Here is a 17,797-nt window from a genome sequence, read left to right on the forward strand (position 1 = left end):
AGCATTTATGTGCTTTGCTTCAACTTGAGATTCACACACACACACACACACACACACACTCCTGTATATGTTTCAACTTGAATTTTTCATAACCTAGATCAGCTCCAGGGCATAACTTTTCACTCATAGCCTATATAAACAGGCAGAAGATTCCTTACAAAGTGTTAAAATACAAGCACAGAACCTTCCCCCCCCTCCCATCTTAACAGTTCTAAAATTACACTGTTAAAACATGTTTGTGGAAAATATAGGCTGAAAGCAGGAGTTAACTATACAGTGTTTGCCTTGTCTCTAGGTGAATGCCTTTAAAGAAACAGAGAGAATGAGAGGGGGCAAGGAAGAAGAAAGAAGCTGCTCTGATTTAACCGCCCTTCTTCGAGGAGACCATTTTGACTTGCTTTATGCTCTGTGACACGTCTCTGCGCCAATCCAATTTCTCAAGATCCTTAGAGAGGCGAGTAAAGGTGGTCATCCATGATGGGACCAAGTCTGAATCTAAGTCAGGCGTGTCAACTTTGCTTCGGGGGCCTAATCCGCCCCACAACTGGTTTTATCCGGCCCCTGTGGCAGTTTATTTATTGGGGTCAAACCCTTAAAAAAGTTTAAGAACTTTGGGGTTAAACCGTAAAGAAAGCTCAACAACTTCAATCCTAAAAAAATCATTAAAAAGAGCTCAACAACTTTGGCCGACCCTCACGCATGTTCACTTCACCAAATCTGGCCCTCTTTGAAAAAAGTTTGGGCACCCCTGACCTAAGTCATAGAGGAATTAAAATAATGTGCAACTTATGCTCCACTTCAGAGTTATACAAAGAAGCACTTAAAGACAACAGTAAATGTCATCATCCCAATCCTACCAGGATTTAGGAACCCATTTCACGAATGAACATTCCCCAATCACATACCGTATTTTTCGCACGATTGGACGCACCGGACCATAGGGCGCACCTAGTTTTTTTGGGGGGGAAATAAAGGGAAACAAATTTCCCTTTATTTCCCCCCCAAAAGCAGGTCAGGGAAACCGAACCAGGTCGAGGAACAGCGGGATAGTGGCGCTGCGCCTCCCTGCTGTCCCCCGAGCTTGTGGGGCTGGCTGATGTCTGCCTGGCGCGCGGGGCGCTCTGCTTCAGGGCGCCCCGCCCGCCGGGCAGCAGGCTGCTATCCACAGCTTGGGGAGCCTTGCGGGGAACTCCTGCAAGGCTCCCCACGCTGCGGATGTGTTCCCGAAGCGCCGGGCGCTCTGCTTTCAGGGCGCCCGACGCTCCGGGAAGCAGGCTGCTATCCGCAGCCTAGACACGGCTAGCGGAGCGCTAATCCCGAAGCTTGGGGCGTGCGGAGCTCAGCGTGCCCCAAGCTTCTGGGTGCCGGCAAGGTCTAGACGGCTAGCGGAGACCTTGCCGGCACCCAGAAGCTTGGGGCGCGCTGAGCTCCGCACGCCCCAAGCTTCGGGATTAATGCAGCGCTCCGCTAGCCGTGGGAGAGCTGGGTCTCCCACGGCTAGCGGATAGCTTCCTGAAGCCTGGAGAGCGAGAGGGGTCGGTGCGCACCGACCCCTCTCACTTTCCAGGCTTCAGCGAAAGCCTGCATTCGCTCCATAGGACGCACACACATTTTCCCTTGCTTTTTAGGAGGGAAAAAGTGCGTCCTATGGTGCGAAAAATACGGTAATTTGCTTTTGGGGTGAAATAAGGGATCACTAATGTGCAAGGAAAAGGACACACCACATAAACTCCTATGTCCCAGTGCAAGAAACACCTCCCAAAAGGTGAGATGCTGCTCTAATGGAAGCAGAGAACCAACTTCACTGCAGTTTTTTCTGTGTACCATAAACACTTCATTCCCAAACCAAGAACTTTCACAGCTTCTGCCATAATTATATTTCATATGCTGCTTCTCCATGTAGTCGGTCCAAATATATGCAAAGCCAACCTCTACAACTTCCATTAACCAGCTAGAGGACACCACCCAAAAAAATTAAGAATGGGTAGCATTTGACCAAAGAAGGAAGAAAACTTTAACTCTATATTCAATTTTATTTACCTTTATATTTTCAGTACTTAGCTTAAAAAAGAGGATTGAAAATATTCCAAAATTTCCTGGTTCGACAAAGGTCTGAGTGCCTAAATACCCAAGATGATGGGATATTTGCAGCTCTCTCGTCTAGTATAGAGGCTTGCACTGCATTAACAGGGAATAAAAATTACTAAGTGGGAACAGAGGTATTCAGTTTCTTAAATATTCTCAAATTCCAGAATATTCTAAATTGTTGCATATAATGCCAGCAGGGTTAGAGACAAGTTGTACAATGTTGTATATTTTGCAAATCTAATTTGCATTCAAAGATTTGCTGCATATGTATTCAGCATCTCTCAAGCCCTCTTGTTGCACAATAAATTCATTCGCTCAGTTATTACTAATCCCAACAGCTAGATTACTATTCCTTATTCCGCGTGAAGCCCCTGGTTTGAATCCTACCCTCCAGAGCAGGAGAAAACAAGCTTCTTCCCTCTTCCATGTTCCTCTGAAGGAGGGGAACTGCTAGCCCATGACCAGACGTGGCCCACAGCACCATCCCTCCTTGTCCCTTTTCATGTGGCGACCTTGCTTAAAGAGAAAGAACAAGCCTTCTATCGACTCCAATAACTGTTTTGACTAATTGCTAAAGGCATGTGGGTTGGTGAATTGGTCAGGTTATATGACCACCCTGCCAAAGAGCTCCCTTGTGGAGCAATTAGGCATTTGAAAACAAAGAAACACAAATCAAAAACCACCATTCAAGTGGGAGGCTACCTTCCAACACTTAAGTGGGGCACAGGAAGGGGAGGAGATAAACACACCTGGAGAGGGAAGGATTAGGCCAATCAGAAGGTCGGTGGTTCGAATCCCCGCAATGGGGTGAGCTCCTGTTGCTTGGTCCCTGCTCCTGCCAACCTAGCAGTTCGAAAGCATGTCAAAGTTCAAGTAGATAACTAGGCACCACTCCAGCGGGAAGGTAAACAGCGTTTCCGTGCACTGCTCTGGTTCGCCAGAAGCGGCTTAGTCCTGCTGGCCACGACTGGACCTAATGGTCAGGGGTCCCTTTACCTTACCTGTGATCTCTGTCATTCCTCATTGCAGGAATGCTTGGTGTCAAGGTGTGACTATACACGTGCACACACACATATGTACCGCGAACTGCAGCGCTGCAATAACACTGTTAACTAGATAAAAGTTATGTCTCTCTGGCCTGCAAGTTCCTTACTATGCAACTTCAAAAAGCCCTTACATACAGAAGTTAAAACATTTCAACTTTGAAGGCAAGAATACTGCTAAAATCACCTGTTCAAACCCTCTTCTTGCCCAGTGCCCACTATTTAAACTAAAAGGAGCTTAATTTTTGTTTTGTTTTGGATGCTTATATTTCCCAGGACAGCCTTTCCTGCCTTAAAAGTGCAGGGTGATGTCGCGACAGGAGAGCACAACAGGGGTCCCTCGGCACAGCCAGTGCTCCCTGAGGATAAATACAGTTGGGTAATTACTGTTACTACAAAGCCATTGATAATATTTCATAGGAAGGGGCTGCCTGGGAGAGATAGATAGGACTAACATCACACAGAGCAATCTTTGGGAGTCCTCTGAAGCAAAGTAATGTTATATTCAGATTTGTTGCGCTTGTTCTCACTGCTATCCACGGACGCTTGGTTCCAGAGCTCAAAGAACAAAAGCAGCGCATGAAATGTTCTCTTGCTCAGGAAAAATACTAACAACAACAGTCATTGAGAAGCAACCGCAGCAGCCTATGTCCTCCCACCCACGCAGCAGCAAAAATCACGTATTAAAGGCACATTAACGTTCGGTTTTTAAAGTTGTTAAAAGAGCTGATAGAACAGCTGTGCTGGCTGGGAGTTGTAGTTCAGAACATCTGGAGGGCAACAGGCTGGGCAAGGCCACTGCAATAATTAATCAAGCGGGCAACAGGATTTTATTTATGGAACAAAATTGATGTACTGCTTAACTGTAATAAAATCTCTAAGAGGTTTCCAATAAATACTAGAACTATAATTTTTTTTAAAAAAAAAGTAAAATTAACAGTAAGAGAGATTGAAATGCAAGTGGGATATTCTTCCCTCAGCCGCCATCAGCACTTTTGGAATAAGAGTGGCCTAGGCTGTTTTTAAAGATCACTGAGATAGCACATGACACAGGCTAAACACGTTAAAGTCCTCCATATACTATTATTGGTTGCTTTAAAAATATATATCAAAAAGGGCATATCCAGACACAGGTCTGTTTCTTACCCAGTGTTCGAAATTAGCCAGTGCCAGACACATTTTGCACCTGGCTTTCAACCACTTGCGACAAAGTGAAGATGCCTGGGCGTCAAGATGGCAGATGACATCTCCACCATGGAGGTGCAGGCCTGGGGATAATTGAATCTGGACTGTTTTCGCAAGCTAATGCCACATCCTGTTAGAATTCTATCAGTTATATTTTATCTGCACAAGCAGAATGAATTCTGGAACCAAAATGCTTTTTCTGTGCAGCCTGAGCAGGAACAGTCACCATTAAGAAAAAGAAGTCGGAGTAGGCCAATATATACGTGGACTTGGACTGTCCCTGGATCATGGGACTTTTCTTCTTTATGTTTTCAAAGCTCCTAACCTAGCTCAAGGTAGTCATCTGAAGTAGCCAGATGTTTAACTGAGAACCAATCACGGTCAGGCCATCATTTGGAAAATAAGACTTTAGAGCTGTCTTGCCCAAAAGTGGCAACTGTAAAATAGTGTAAAATGCCCAAAAATGGTGACTGTAACCTTGGCTTAAGAAGCCATTTTGCGCCTGGCTTATATACCTGAGATTCTAACACTGTTTTTACCCCAGCTTTCTCACAGAATGTGCCATTACTAACACAAGTACCGAAATATCACGAAGCAATTTCTGTCATCGGACCCGGAGAACAGACATGCTGGCTTTGCTTACTCATAGGAATCTGCCTTATACAGAATTAGACCACCGGGTCCACCTTCTCAAAGTGGCTGCAGCTCTCCCAAGGTTTCAGAAAGGGGTATATCACCATCCCACTTGGAGCTGTCAGGAATTAAAACTGGGGCCTTCTGCAAGCATAGCATGTCCTGTGCCCCATCATTGTAGACTCATCAGGCAGCCAACACTGACCCCTTCCCTTGAGGTCGTGTTTCTCCCTCGCACTGGGCTTTCTGTGGGACTTATAAGCAGCAGCATAGTGCCGCCACCATAGCTTTGCAGAAAAGCTCAGCAAAAATATCATTGTGCTGGGTGTGCGGGACGAGGCAGAAGAGAATGGAGGGAAAAGGGACACACTCTGCCAGTGCACCGGAGAAAAATGACTTTATGGAACCTGGAATCAAGACACTTCATCTTTCCATAAACTGACGTGAGAAGGAAGAAGAGAAAAGAGGAATGTGTATTCCAGTGTTTCCCAACCTTGGGTCTCCAGCTGTTTTTGGACTACAACTCCCATCATACTTAGTGAGCAAGACCAGTGGTTAGGGATGATGGGAAGTGTAGTCCAAAAACAGCTAGAGACCAAAGGTTGGGAAACACTGGTGTATTCATTCAGCTGGCTCCCAATTTGCAAACCATGGTTTGTTGGGAGTCAGTGTTATGCCCATATTAGGCCAGTATCATAGAGATGCAAACTTCAAGTCAGTAATACTTCTGCTTCCAATGTCACAAGCTTGAAACAAATGTCTTATGTCTAAGAGTGAGCTGGCAATAAAACACTGCTCAAAGTTGGAACTAACTCTTTATCAGCAAAAATATGATCTCCACAAACTTGGTTGAGTGTCAGGCCTAATGACACTTCTTGGTAGTCTTACTCCCTGAAAATCAGTTGTCGAGACTGAAAGTCCCTGTCGCCTCACAGCCTTCTATGTCCCTTCTCCTCCAGGGCTTTCCCTGGAAGGGGTTTTTTTCCATTGCAAGTCTAGGTTTCTAAACCTAGAAATGATTACATACATAGGAAACATTCATCTACAAGCAGCATTCTACGGCAGGGACATGGAGTTTTCACCCAGTCGGTGCGCCTTAGACAAAGAACAAAACAAAACCATATTGTCCCATACAGAGGCATGCATTTACCGTATTTTTCGCTCTATAAGACGCACCAGACCACAAGATGCACCTAGTTTTTGGAGGAGGAAAACAAGAAAAAAAATATTCTGAATCCCAGAAGTCAGAACAGCAAGAGGGATCGCTGCACAGTGAAAGCAGCAATCCTTCTTGCTGTTCTGGCTTCTGTGATAGCTGCGCAGCCTGCATTCGCTCCATAAGACGCATACACATTTCCCCTTACTTTTTAGGAGGGAAAAAGTGAGTCTTATAGAGCAAAAAATACGGTATTTCATTCCATGTTCTTCCATGGAGCTCAGGGACACTTACATTTGATTCCCACGCAGGCAATTTCAGACTCAAACCAGCTAAGCTCCAGCCTTCAGCCTCTTCTTAGGAGACAGCTTCCTGGCCTCCCATACTTCTTTCCTATTCCACCGGAAATTCCCTTGAGCAAGAACCTTCTTAACCACAAAACAGAAGCCGACACCAGGCAGTTTTACAACCTATAAAACAGGACTCTAAAGCAGGTAAGGATGACAGGGATGTTGCAATGGGTCCAGTGGAGGCAGATCTGACACAGCCGCTTGCCTGCTCTGCCCTCAGTGGACGGATCTGCTACTAGGTGGGCAGCTAGCAAGGAAAATAAGCACTTTTATTATTCTTAATTATCAGTTATATCCTTAATTTACTCACACGAGCTCTTGCTTCTGCCTTAAATGGCAATTTATAGAAATGTTCCCACGATGCCACCACTCTCACCCACACTTAAATCAGACTTCCTCGACCCTCCAGATGTTTTGAGACTACAATTCCCAGCATCCCTGTCCACTGGTCCTGCTAGCTAGGGATCATGGGAGTTGTAGGCCAAAATCATCTGGAGGGCCGAGGTTGAGGAAGCCAGGTTTCTTTTTTTTTTAAATAAATGTTTATTGAGATTTTACAAAACGAAAAAGTCATCATTTCAAATAAATCAATCAATCAGATAAAGCCCAAACAAATAACAAAGAACATAAAAACAAGAAAAGATACACACTTAACAAAGAAAGAAAAAGAAGAAAAAAAGAAAAATCCACTTTTAAATTTCAAATTTCCATATCCCTCTGTCCTGACCTCCTCACATCTCTCTTTTTTGTGTTCCTCTTTATTCCGTCAAATTCAGCAAGTTCTAACCCTTTTTCAAACCTTACTTATAATTATACATTTCCAGTTATTATGTCTCAAATTTCCCTTATCTTAGCCCATTACTCCACCTTATATACTATGACATAATATTATTCTGTTCATATCCCCCTTCTCCTTTTTAAAATTCTTCTTTTCACATCACTTTTAACCAAATCCCACATGCCCTGTTACCTTCACTTCCCACATCATATTAACACTCAAAGATTTTACAATATTTTTGTAAATAGTCCTTAAAACTTTTTCCAGTCCTGTTCCATCAATTCTTCTCCCTGGTCACGGATTCTGCCGGTCAGAGGAAGCCAGGTTTCAATCTTTTGGATTTCACAGACAGATAACTTTGGATTATTTATCCTTTCAGCATTAGAGTACCACAAACAGGTTAATTTTATTTTCTAAGGCCGACATCCTTAGGTCACCTACTCCAAAGAAGTGCCACTGACCTCAATGCAGCAGTGGGAAACCTTAATTAGGGGCTCCATAGGGATGCCAATTTGTCACATGAGGCTACTATCCAATTGGGAGCTCTGGGCTGCAGCTGATCCAAGCAGGGCTTTAAGTCACCACTGCTCAGTTGATTAGTGGTGACTTCAAGCTTCGCCTTGGATTGGCTGCAGTCTTCCTCTGCAGTGTGTCTTGAACTCAAATCACACTGCAAAGAAAAAATGGGTGGCCTGGTGCCATGTAAGGGATGGCAGGGATGGCTCCTCACCTGACAAAGTGACCTGAGTGGAGGGGCAGGAAACAAAGGAGATGAAAAGCTTCCCTGCTCCCGCTTAGTGGAATAACCCTGGAACAAGCTGTTGAATTGCAGCCTAACACCTGACCTTACAATGGAAGGGGTGGAAAGGTACCTCCGAACAAAATTAGCAAAACTGTGAAGGTCAGCTTACAAATGACCAGCTTCACTTAAAAGCATGATTTACACTAGACCAAAGGATGTCTAACACTGCAGGGCAAGGGGGGGGGGAGGATCCAACTTCCAAGGAAAAATATCCTTTAATTCCAGAGTTTTCATAGAATTGTAGAATAGGTAGGGACCCTGAGGATTATCTAGTCCAACTTCCAGCAATGCAGAAATATGCAGCTGTCCCTTATGGGAATCAAACCTGCAACCGTTACATTATCAGCACCACACTCTAACCACCTGAGCTACCCAGATGTTTTATATACATCTCTCTTGCTGTGGTCTAAACCACTGAGCCTAGGGCTTGCCGATCAGAAGGTCGGCAGTTCGAATCCCCGCAACGGGGTGAGCTCCTGTTGCTCAGTCCCAGCTCCTGTCAACCTAGCAGTTCGAAAGCACGTCAAGTGCAAGTAGATAAATAGGTACCGCACCAGCGGCAAGGTAAACGGCGTTTCCGTGCGCTGCTCTGGTTCGCCAGAAGCAGCTTAGTCATGCTGGCCCTATGACTCGGAAAAACTGGCTGCGGACAAAAGCCAGCTCCCTTGGCCAGTAAAGCGAGATGAGCGTCGCAACCCGAGTCATCCGCGACTGGACTTAACGGTCAGGGGTCTCTTTACCTTTACCTCTTGCTTCAGAATACATCTTCTTTCAAACTTTATACCTTAGGCCCCTTCCATACATTTGTCTGCAAAGGAAGTTCTGGATATTGCAGAAGATTCTAAATGCAACCTAGAATGCACACCCAATCCACCTTCTTTGGGTAATGTTAACCAAACCACTCTTCCAAGGCATCATAGAATCACAGAGTTGGAAGAGACCCAACGGTCCAACCCTCTGCAAAGCAGAAATCTCAGCTAAAGCATCCATGACAGATGGCCCTAGCCAACCTCTACTTAAAAACCTCCAAGGAAGGAGAGTCCACAATCTCCCAAGGGAGTCCGTTCCACTGTCAAACAGCTCTTACTGTTAGAAACTTTTTTCGCAACTTGTCAGATCATCTTCTTGAAGATCCCCTCCCCCAACCCCACAAAAAGCCTTCAAGGAACTCCAACTTCCCTTGAAATCTTTTCAGAGAAACCTCTCAGTGGAAGAAGAAAAATAGTTCCTTCTTTCCTTGAAGTCTTATGAGTACTTTCAGAACATTAAAAGATCAAACCAGGCAGAATGAGGCAAAACTGAATGAGGCAGAAGTTTAAAATATGCAGTTCACCAATATCTTCTTCAGAATGCATCAACAGTGACAGTGTGTTTAGAAATTTTTATTGTTATTGTTGCTTTGACAGGCTGCAATCCTATTTGTAAAATAACCATTTCTATGTAGACATGCATTTCATTAATGATTTTGTGTGTGGTAGTCTTAAGAATATGGATTTTGGCAGTTGTATTTCCACAACTGTAAACCTTGGAAATATTAGTGTTATAGTGTTACCCTTTAGCAATGCTTTAGCAATCGTACTTTTTACAATGTTAGCATACTAGGCTAGCTGGTTGTAATATCACACCCGAAGAATTTATATGCCGGCACAAAATATCTTTATATCAGATCATATCCGTAAGATTCTAGGTAGTGTCTCCATTGGTAATCAGTTACTTTTAAAGATTGTTTCTAATAGGAAATGAAACTAAAGCTTAACAGTAATCAGTTAATTGAACATTTACAAGAAAGTACATTAAAATCATTGGAGAACTTCAGCCCCCCCCGCCAGCTGCTATTTAAATGGTGTATTGCTAACAGAAAGCTGCATGTAAAAAGACTTAATACTTTCATTCCCATTCAACCTTGGTTAACATAATGCACTGAAGGGAAATGTCTTGCACACTTAACTGTCGGTTAATGTACTGAGATACAGGAAGTTACCTAGGTTAGTATTCAAGTGCATGGAATCCCGTAACAAATGTAAATATTCATGCAAATGGCCTAGAATCTCTGCCATCAATAATGGTATAGCTAAATCAAAGGGGGGGGGGGAGAAAGACATAGTCTTTAACAGCCAATACATTTCTCCCTGTTGTGCAAAGTTAAGATGTCTGAACAAGGCAGTATGTGCTGAAAAGACACCATTCAGTTTCTGAAGAACAAGAAGCAGTCATCACAGGGATGTCCCTGATAAACAGATTAGAGCTCAAGCAGACAATATGCAGCCCCCCCCCGCACTTACAAAACTAGTTCTTCATCCTCATGCATCTAAATATAAGCGATGGCAAAAATGGCATCAATGAAAGCAGGGAAAGAAACACAAATTTGGTATTTCCATTTTCAGGTCTAACAAATCACCTGCATTAATATTACAATGCAACTATTAGAAGGAAAAAGGACAACATGTCTGGCACTGGCCAGGCCAAAAAATAATATTTGGAGCATACAGTTACACGTTGGCTCCCTCGGCCAGTAAAGCGAGATGCGCGCTACAACCCCAGAGTCCTTGGCGACTGGACTTAACTGTCAGGGGTCCCTTTACCCTTTACAGTTACATTTATCCTACGAATTAGCTGTGGCCCTCTGGTTCATTAAACATTGTCAATGTGGCCCTCTGTGCTGGAAAGGGTTGGCTATCCTGATTTACAGCTACTAATATTTTGCAGCCATCTGAAAGAAGGAAGGATTTTTGTTTTGAGTCTTGCACATCCCATACTGTGAAATCAATGGCGGGAAGTCTGGGGTCTTAAGAGATCTTTTTGGAAGCCCCAGTCCCAGCCAGCATGGTCCATAATCAGGGGTGATGGGAGCTCAGCCCAGCAACATCTGCAGGGCCACACTCTCCCCAACCCTGCTATAAATGAATGCTAAAAATGGTTGCTTATAGCAGACACCCCACCCCTGCCAAAACTAAAATAGCCACTGCCATTGGTAGAGAGGACTAGGCAACTGTTTTTATCATCCTTGTACGCATGCCAAATAAGCTTGCATCAGACTGCTTACTATAAAAGGGACGGAGATTCTGCAACAACTGTGTTGGTCTCACAAAATAAAGGGCATTTCTAGGTGTTGCTCCAATCAGTTGGTGGTGCTGAAACAGTAAGTGCGATGTAAGGTGTCTCATGGTTAGGTGCCACACAGATAAGGCGACTAGTTACAAATGCCCACTGGATTCTAACTTTGAGCTATTCCTTTGGATTGCATGTGGACATATTCAACTGGACTGATCACCAGCATGCCAGCACCATCAGCTTGGAGAAGAGCAAAATGGGTGGTTGTAACTAAATTTTAATGGGATCTGCCTTTGCTGCAGCAGAGTAATTGGTTCAAAACAGCTACAAACAAAGCTATGAGGTGAAAGCCAGCAATTTTTTCCTAGTTGCAACCCCCATACCAAATCTACAATATGGGGAATGCAGCTCTGAACTACATTACAAAGCTGTTCTAAGTCACTGTCCCACAGCCCCCAAAATATGGTCATATATAATCTCTCAGCCTTGTCTACTATCCCTAACTTTGCAGCATGGGTTTGCTCCTAATGCACAGTTTATTTCTTTCTCTCACAGTGTAAGAAGTGTTTGCAGAACGTTTTTTAAAAAGCTCCAAAGTTCAGACTGTTCCCACAAGAGCAATGAATTTCTCTCTTACTTCTTGGGGATGGGGTGAGAGAGAACAGCACAAAGCTGCCAATCACTGCAGGGCCCATGATTTCTACACTGACTGTTGCCCAGGAGCAGTTCTCATTTTGCCACCCTAAGAAGAGACTTCTCCATGAAAAGAGAATCAGGCAAGCCAGTGTGAAAACTTTTACTCTGGCCCTTTCCCCATCTGCACAGCAGCAACCTGTCAAGGTGAGGAGTTTAAGGCTTGATCAGAAGAACAAAAGACCTTAGGAACAATGCAGGCCCTTCAATTCAGGGCCCAACAACAAACCACAGCCTTGTATTCAAAGCAGTGCCACAAGCAAGATGGATGTTGAAGCAGTCTTCCTTCCACCTCTGCAAGGCCCAGAAGCCCAAGAGGTTTTTGCGGCAGTCAAGTGCAGCTATATATTATTTTCGCGGCAGCTACAGATCACAAACTAAGCAGCAGCCGATTCACAAGACTGCTGAGCCTCTCTCTTGTCAAACTCCACCTAGAAACGGGCAAGGGCGATTTATGTAAGAACTGCTCTTTCCCTCCAGCCCTCCCCATTTCCACAAAGCTGAATTAGCAACAGCAACATCCTCTCCACGGATGTGCGCTTCAAACCTTCGACCATCAAACGTTGCATTAAGGAGGAGGGGGGAGGAAAGGGGGGGGGAGAGAAAGTGACTCACTTCCCATTTCCAGCATGGAAACGAGGCCCCTTTCTGGTGCCAATAAGGACTATTTTGACTAGGGCGCCTATTTCCTAATTCTGCAGGGCTGCCTTTTTTTCTCTCTCTGTGCCCCCCTCCACACACACACACACACACGAGAGAGAGAGAGAGAGAGAGAGAGAGAGTAACCCCTGCTTCTCTCTCCCTATTCAGGAAAAGGGCAAGGCAGCAACGACAGCGAGTTGGTGAATGAACGAAGGCTGAAGGTTACCGGATTTATGAATGTCAAGATCATGTGACAATAACGGGAAACCGTCTTATTCACAAAAACACAGGGCGAGGGAAAGGGCCGCGGTGCGGAGGAAACGCTGCGGAACCAGAGAGAGAGAGAGAGAGAAAGAAAGAAAGAAAGAAAGAGAGAGGTGTGTCCCCGAGGCAAGTCACCTTTCACCACTACTAGCCTCAGCCGCCCCGCCCCTTCGCCAAAGGAAAGCTGTGCCTTGCAGGAGAGGTGCGGTTGCACGGAGATCAAGCGCGCGTTTCAGGTACACCTTGGAAGGATTCGTCTGGAAATTAGAAAGCTTTCGAGGGAAAGGCGGCTTGAAATTAATTAAGGACCCTCCCTTTTTTTTGCACGCACGATCCCGCTCTTACACACACACACACGATGCCGATCCGCTGCAGCGCTAACCACGAGCTCCGAGCAGCGCCTGGGGCCCGAGGTTGCCTCGCCGCCTGCTAGTTATTTTCTATTTCAGTTCCCAGGCCGCCTTTCGCCCGAGGCCCGCAGGGCGGCTTGCAACAGAAAAGCACACGAATGCGTGGCATAGTAACAAGCGGGCACAAACACCGCCCCCTGCGCAGCTTCGCAGGCCGACGGGAGCTGCTGCTGCCCACCCGCTCCCCCCCCCCCGCGCAACTTCGGCGCCGGCCCAGGCCCAGACGGGGGGGGCCTCCCTCGCCGCGCGGAGAGCCGAAGCCTGGCTCTCTCCCCTCGGCGGGGCCCGGATCCGCCCGGCAGCAGAAGCCCGGCCTCCCGCCCCCCAGCCCACCCCCGCCGCGAGTTCTCTTTCTCCCGCGGCGGCCAGAGCCCCGACTCCCGGGCTCCGAGGAGGGCGGCTTGCTCTCTCCCTCTTTTTTTATGAATGGAAACGCGTTATGCAAATGAGCGCGATTCAAGAGGGGTGGGGGGGGAGGAACACGACGCAGCAATGGCGGACGCGAAGGGGGCGTGAGGGGGGGGGGGCCGAGCCGCGGAACAAGCGGACCGCGAAGGAGCGAGGGCGCCGCGGGGCATTGGCCCCAAGCACATCCGGCGAAGGAGACGCAAGTCGCCCCCCCCCAAGCCACTTCCCAGAGGGGGGGGCGTGCAACATATCCCCCCCCACACAAAAAGAGAGAAGCGGGGCGCCCTCCGCCCCAGCCTCTCCACCCAGGAGCGGGCGTCGTCGGGGGGGGGGAGAGAGACTTGGGAAAGGGCAAAGATGCCCCGGCCGAGCAGCGCTCTCTCCAGATGTTCCCCGCCAGATGTTCCCCTCCCTCCCTCCCTCGCCCCCCCCACTTACTCGTCGGGGTGGGCTTCTTCGGTCATCTTCTCCCCGTCGGAGCTCATCCCCCTCCGCCAGCCGCCTGGGGGGCTGCGCGCCTCTTCCTCATCTTCCCGGGGCTTCACATCGCCGGGAGAGATGCGGGGAGCGCGCGAGAGAAGAGCGGGGGGAGGACGGGACGGACGGCGGGGAAGGCCGCCTGGGGGGCAGGGATGGAGAAGGCAGGCAGGCAGGCGGGCGGGGGGCCGGTCGCCCGCCCCCCCCCTCGAAGGCCTGGTCGGGGCAGGCGAGGAAGCGCGGGCTCAGCGCGCGGGGAGGCAGCGCGGCGTGGGCGCCTTGTCGTCCGGTGCGCCCGGGCGCCTCCTCCACGGCAGCAGCGGCAGCAGCAGCCGGCGGCCCCGTCCGAGCCCCATCGCTGCCTTTACTCCATGTTGGATTCTCGCCGCCGCCAACAGGAGGAGGAAGCTGGGCGGAAGCGATGACGTGATCCCAGCCCAGCTGCTGTCGGGGAGGGAGAGCGAGGCGGGCCGGCCCCGCGCCAGCGCCGCTTCCCTCCCGCGCTCCCGGGACTCCAGAGGGGCGGGAGGCGGCGGCCTGGGGCCAGCGCGGCTCCGCGGCCCGCCCCGCCCTCCGGCTCGGGATCTCCGTGGCCCCGGGGGGGGGGAACGGGGCGCCCCCTTGGCCCGCGGGTGGGTGAGTAAGGCTGTCCCCCCCCAGCGGCTTCCAGGGTCCCGGCACGTGCGGCGCAGCGACGGGGCTTCTCTGAGCATGTGCAGAATGCTCCGCGAACCGATCGCAGCTTTTTGGGTTTTTTTCCAAAAAAATTTTATTGGTTTTCACAACATTATAAACAAACAAACACAAATCATAGCCTTATTGAAAATTACACTTGTTAACATTGTTAAGTGACTTCCTCGCTTCCCCTTGGTTGAATTTCATTGCATGTCCTTTTAACGGTTTTCCAAATCACAGTTCTTATAAAATTTAACTTAAACATGAACATCCTTAGATCTTCACATTATGAAATTAAACATATTGATTCGACACTTAACATAAATAAAATCCTGAGCCAATTAAGTATCTGCAAGCTGTTTTCAGTTAATTTAACTTAACATATTTAAGTAATCATTAAATTTAATCCACTCTTCCTGATACTCCTCCTGCTTCTGGTCGCGGACTCTTCTGGTTAGGTCGGCTAGCTCCGAAAAATCCATCATCTTCATCTGCCATTCTTCTATTGTTGGTAATTCTTGGGTTTTCCACTTTTTAGCTAACAGAATACGAGCAGCAGTTGTGCCATACAAAAATAATTTTACATCTTTCTTGGGCAATTCCAAACCTGTTATTCCAAGAAGTAAGGCCTCTGGTTTCTTTATAAATGTATAGTGGCCGAGGAAACCAGGCCAGGGCATTTCGGAGGCTCCAGGGTCGAGCCCAACGCAGACTTGGTGCTCCTTTTGAATTAAATGTGAAGTGCTAGCTTGGTAGTTAGGAGGGTTTCCTTGCAGGATTGGGCCCAAAGGTACTGGAGGAGAGGAGGCAGAATTATTCGACAGGTTGCTAATGCCATCTTCCAAGAGATCCTTTGCAATTTCCTCCACTCCAAGCAATATACAAATTATTATTATTATTATTATTATTATTATTATTATTATTATTATTATTATTATTATTATTTGCCCTGCTGTGATCATAATGTTTCTTTTAAAAAATCATTTTTGTTTTAATGGTACTCAACCCACAATTATACATTAGTTATATTTCACAGTCAAATAAAATGGAATATATATATATTTATGGATAATCTCACCTTACCTACAATAAACGTATCGACAAGAGCTTCCCTATTTCACTCTTCACATGTTAGAAACATTTCATATTGGCATTGCAGCTTATTCATATCATTAGTATCCAACACCCTTTCTTCAATACCTCACAGTTTTACACAATCTAATACTCTAGTTTCCATCTTCAATCGACCTTCCCTCAACTTTCAAAGCAAGCAGCTCATTTTTAGCTGCATTAACCTTAGAACCTTACATTTTTGCACTTCTGTTTAGCTCCTCCGCTGATTCCTTTGCTGATACCTCTTATGTTAAGAAATATAACCAGATTGTTAGCATACCAGTTTATATGCCTTCAATATGTATGTCATCTCATTTCATCTTCTGATAAGGTATTCTGGTGCTTGTAAAGGTAAAGGGACCCCTGACCATTAGGTCCAGTTGTGGACGACTCTGGAGTTGTGGCGCTCATCTCGTTTTATTGGCCGAGGGAGCCGGCGTACAGCTTCCGGGTCATGTGGCCAGCATGACTAAGCCGCTTCTGGTGAACCAGAGCAGCGCACGGAAACCCGTTTACCTTCGTGTTGGAGCGGTACGTATTTATCTACTTGCACTTTGATGTGCTTTCCAACTGCTAGGCTGGCAGGAGCAGGGACCGAGCAACGGGAGCTCACCCTGTCGCAGGGATTCGAACCGCCGACCTTCTGATCGGCAAGCCCTAGGCTCTGTGGTTTAACCCACAGCGCCACCCGCGTCCCCTTTGAAGCAGCATAGTACATTGCTGATGATTGGTGAGCTCACTGTGTTTTCCTGCTGCACACAAGAAAGGGAACACCTTGCTCAACATGCAGCACAGAAGTCAAAATGTGTACAGTGGTACCTCAGTTTACGAACTTAATCCGTTCCGGAAGTCTGTTCTGAAACCAAAGTGTTCTTAAACCAAGGTGTGCTTTCCCACAGAAAGTAATGGAAAATTGATTAATCCGTTCCAGACAATGAAAAACAACCCCTAAATCAGCAATTTAACATGAATTTTACTATCTAACAAGATCATTAATCCATAAAGGTGCTGACCTTGAAAGCCCTAAATGGCCTCGGTCCTGTATACCTGAAGGAGCGTCTCCACCACCATTGTTCATCCCGGACACCGAGGTCCAGCGCTGAGGGCCTTCTGGCGGTTCCCTCATTGCGAGAAGTGAGGTTACAGGGAACCAGACAGGGCCTTCTCGGTAGTGGCACCCACCCTGTGGAACACCCTCCCTTCAGATGTGAAGGAAATAAGCAGCTATCCTATCTTCAAAAGACATCTGAAGGCAGCCCTGTTCAGGGAAGCTTTTTATATTTAATGCTGTATTGTTTTTAACACTTGATTAGGAGCCGCCCAGAGTGGCTGGGGAGACTCAGCCAGATGGGTGGGGTATAAATAATAAATTATTATTATTATTATTATTATTATTATTATTATTATTATTATCATTATCAAATGAAGGCAAGAATCAATGTACTGTACTACAAAATAAATAAGACAATATTGTAGATTATGAAAATTAAAATTATTATTTTTTATTATGTGCACTGATTATAGTCATTGTTTGGAGGGGGGGCTTTTATCCATTTCTGAAGTCACACAATCAACCAGTAGCTGAACTGGGTTCCACACAGTCATGAAAACAAAGTAATAAGCTACAGTCACAAAAACGAACAATAAGTCACAGTCACAAAAAATGAAAAAACCACACAAAAACGCAATAATTTTTTTTAAACAAAAGCTCCAAATGTCCCCTCTGTGTTGCATGGGTGCTTGGGACTCAACAGCCAACAGACTCAACAGGAAGCCTCTGATTAGCAGCGGGAGACTCAATTTACAAATGGAACACACTCAACAGGAAGCGGAACATGTTCTGCTTCCAATGCAAAGTTCACAAACCAAAACACCTACTTCCGGGTTTGCAGCATTCTTATTCCAAGTTCAGAAACTAAGCTGTTCTCAAAGCAAGGCACCACTGTATGTGAATGTGCAGGTGCATTTACCACTGACCCATTTACCACACTTTTGATGTGAAGGGAATGTGACTCTTTTCCCACCCCTA

The 17,797-nt window shown here is 46.5% G+C and overlaps 1 protein-coding gene across 3 annotated transcripts in view; it reads right to left on the reverse strand.

Moving 5' to 3' along the window:
* Positions 1-14,446, reverse strand: part of SPRED2 (sprouty related EVH1 domain containing 2) — an 81,983-nt gene extending 67,537 nt beyond the window's left edge. The window contains exon 1 of one of the 3 annotated variants that reach the window (XM_053380440.1): positions 13,942-14,446. In XM_053380440.1, coding sequence (XP_053236415.1) covers positions 13,942-13,988 — 47 coding nt within the window. In that variant the 5' untranslated portion in view covers positions 13,989-14,446. The remainder of the gene's footprint in view (positions 1-13,941) is intronic. The other 2 variants (XM_053380441.1, XM_053380438.1) reach the window with 2 other exon arrangements.
* Positions 14,447-17,797: the final 3,351 nt, after the last annotated feature.

The sequence above is a fragment of the Podarcis raffonei genome, chromosome 3 (genome assembly GCF_027172205.1).
Source record: "Podarcis raffonei isolate rPodRaf1 chromosome 3, rPodRaf1.pri, whole genome shotgun sequence".
NCBI classification, from domain to species: domain Eukaryota; kingdom Metazoa; phylum Chordata; class Lepidosauria; order Squamata; family Lacertidae; genus Podarcis; species Podarcis raffonei.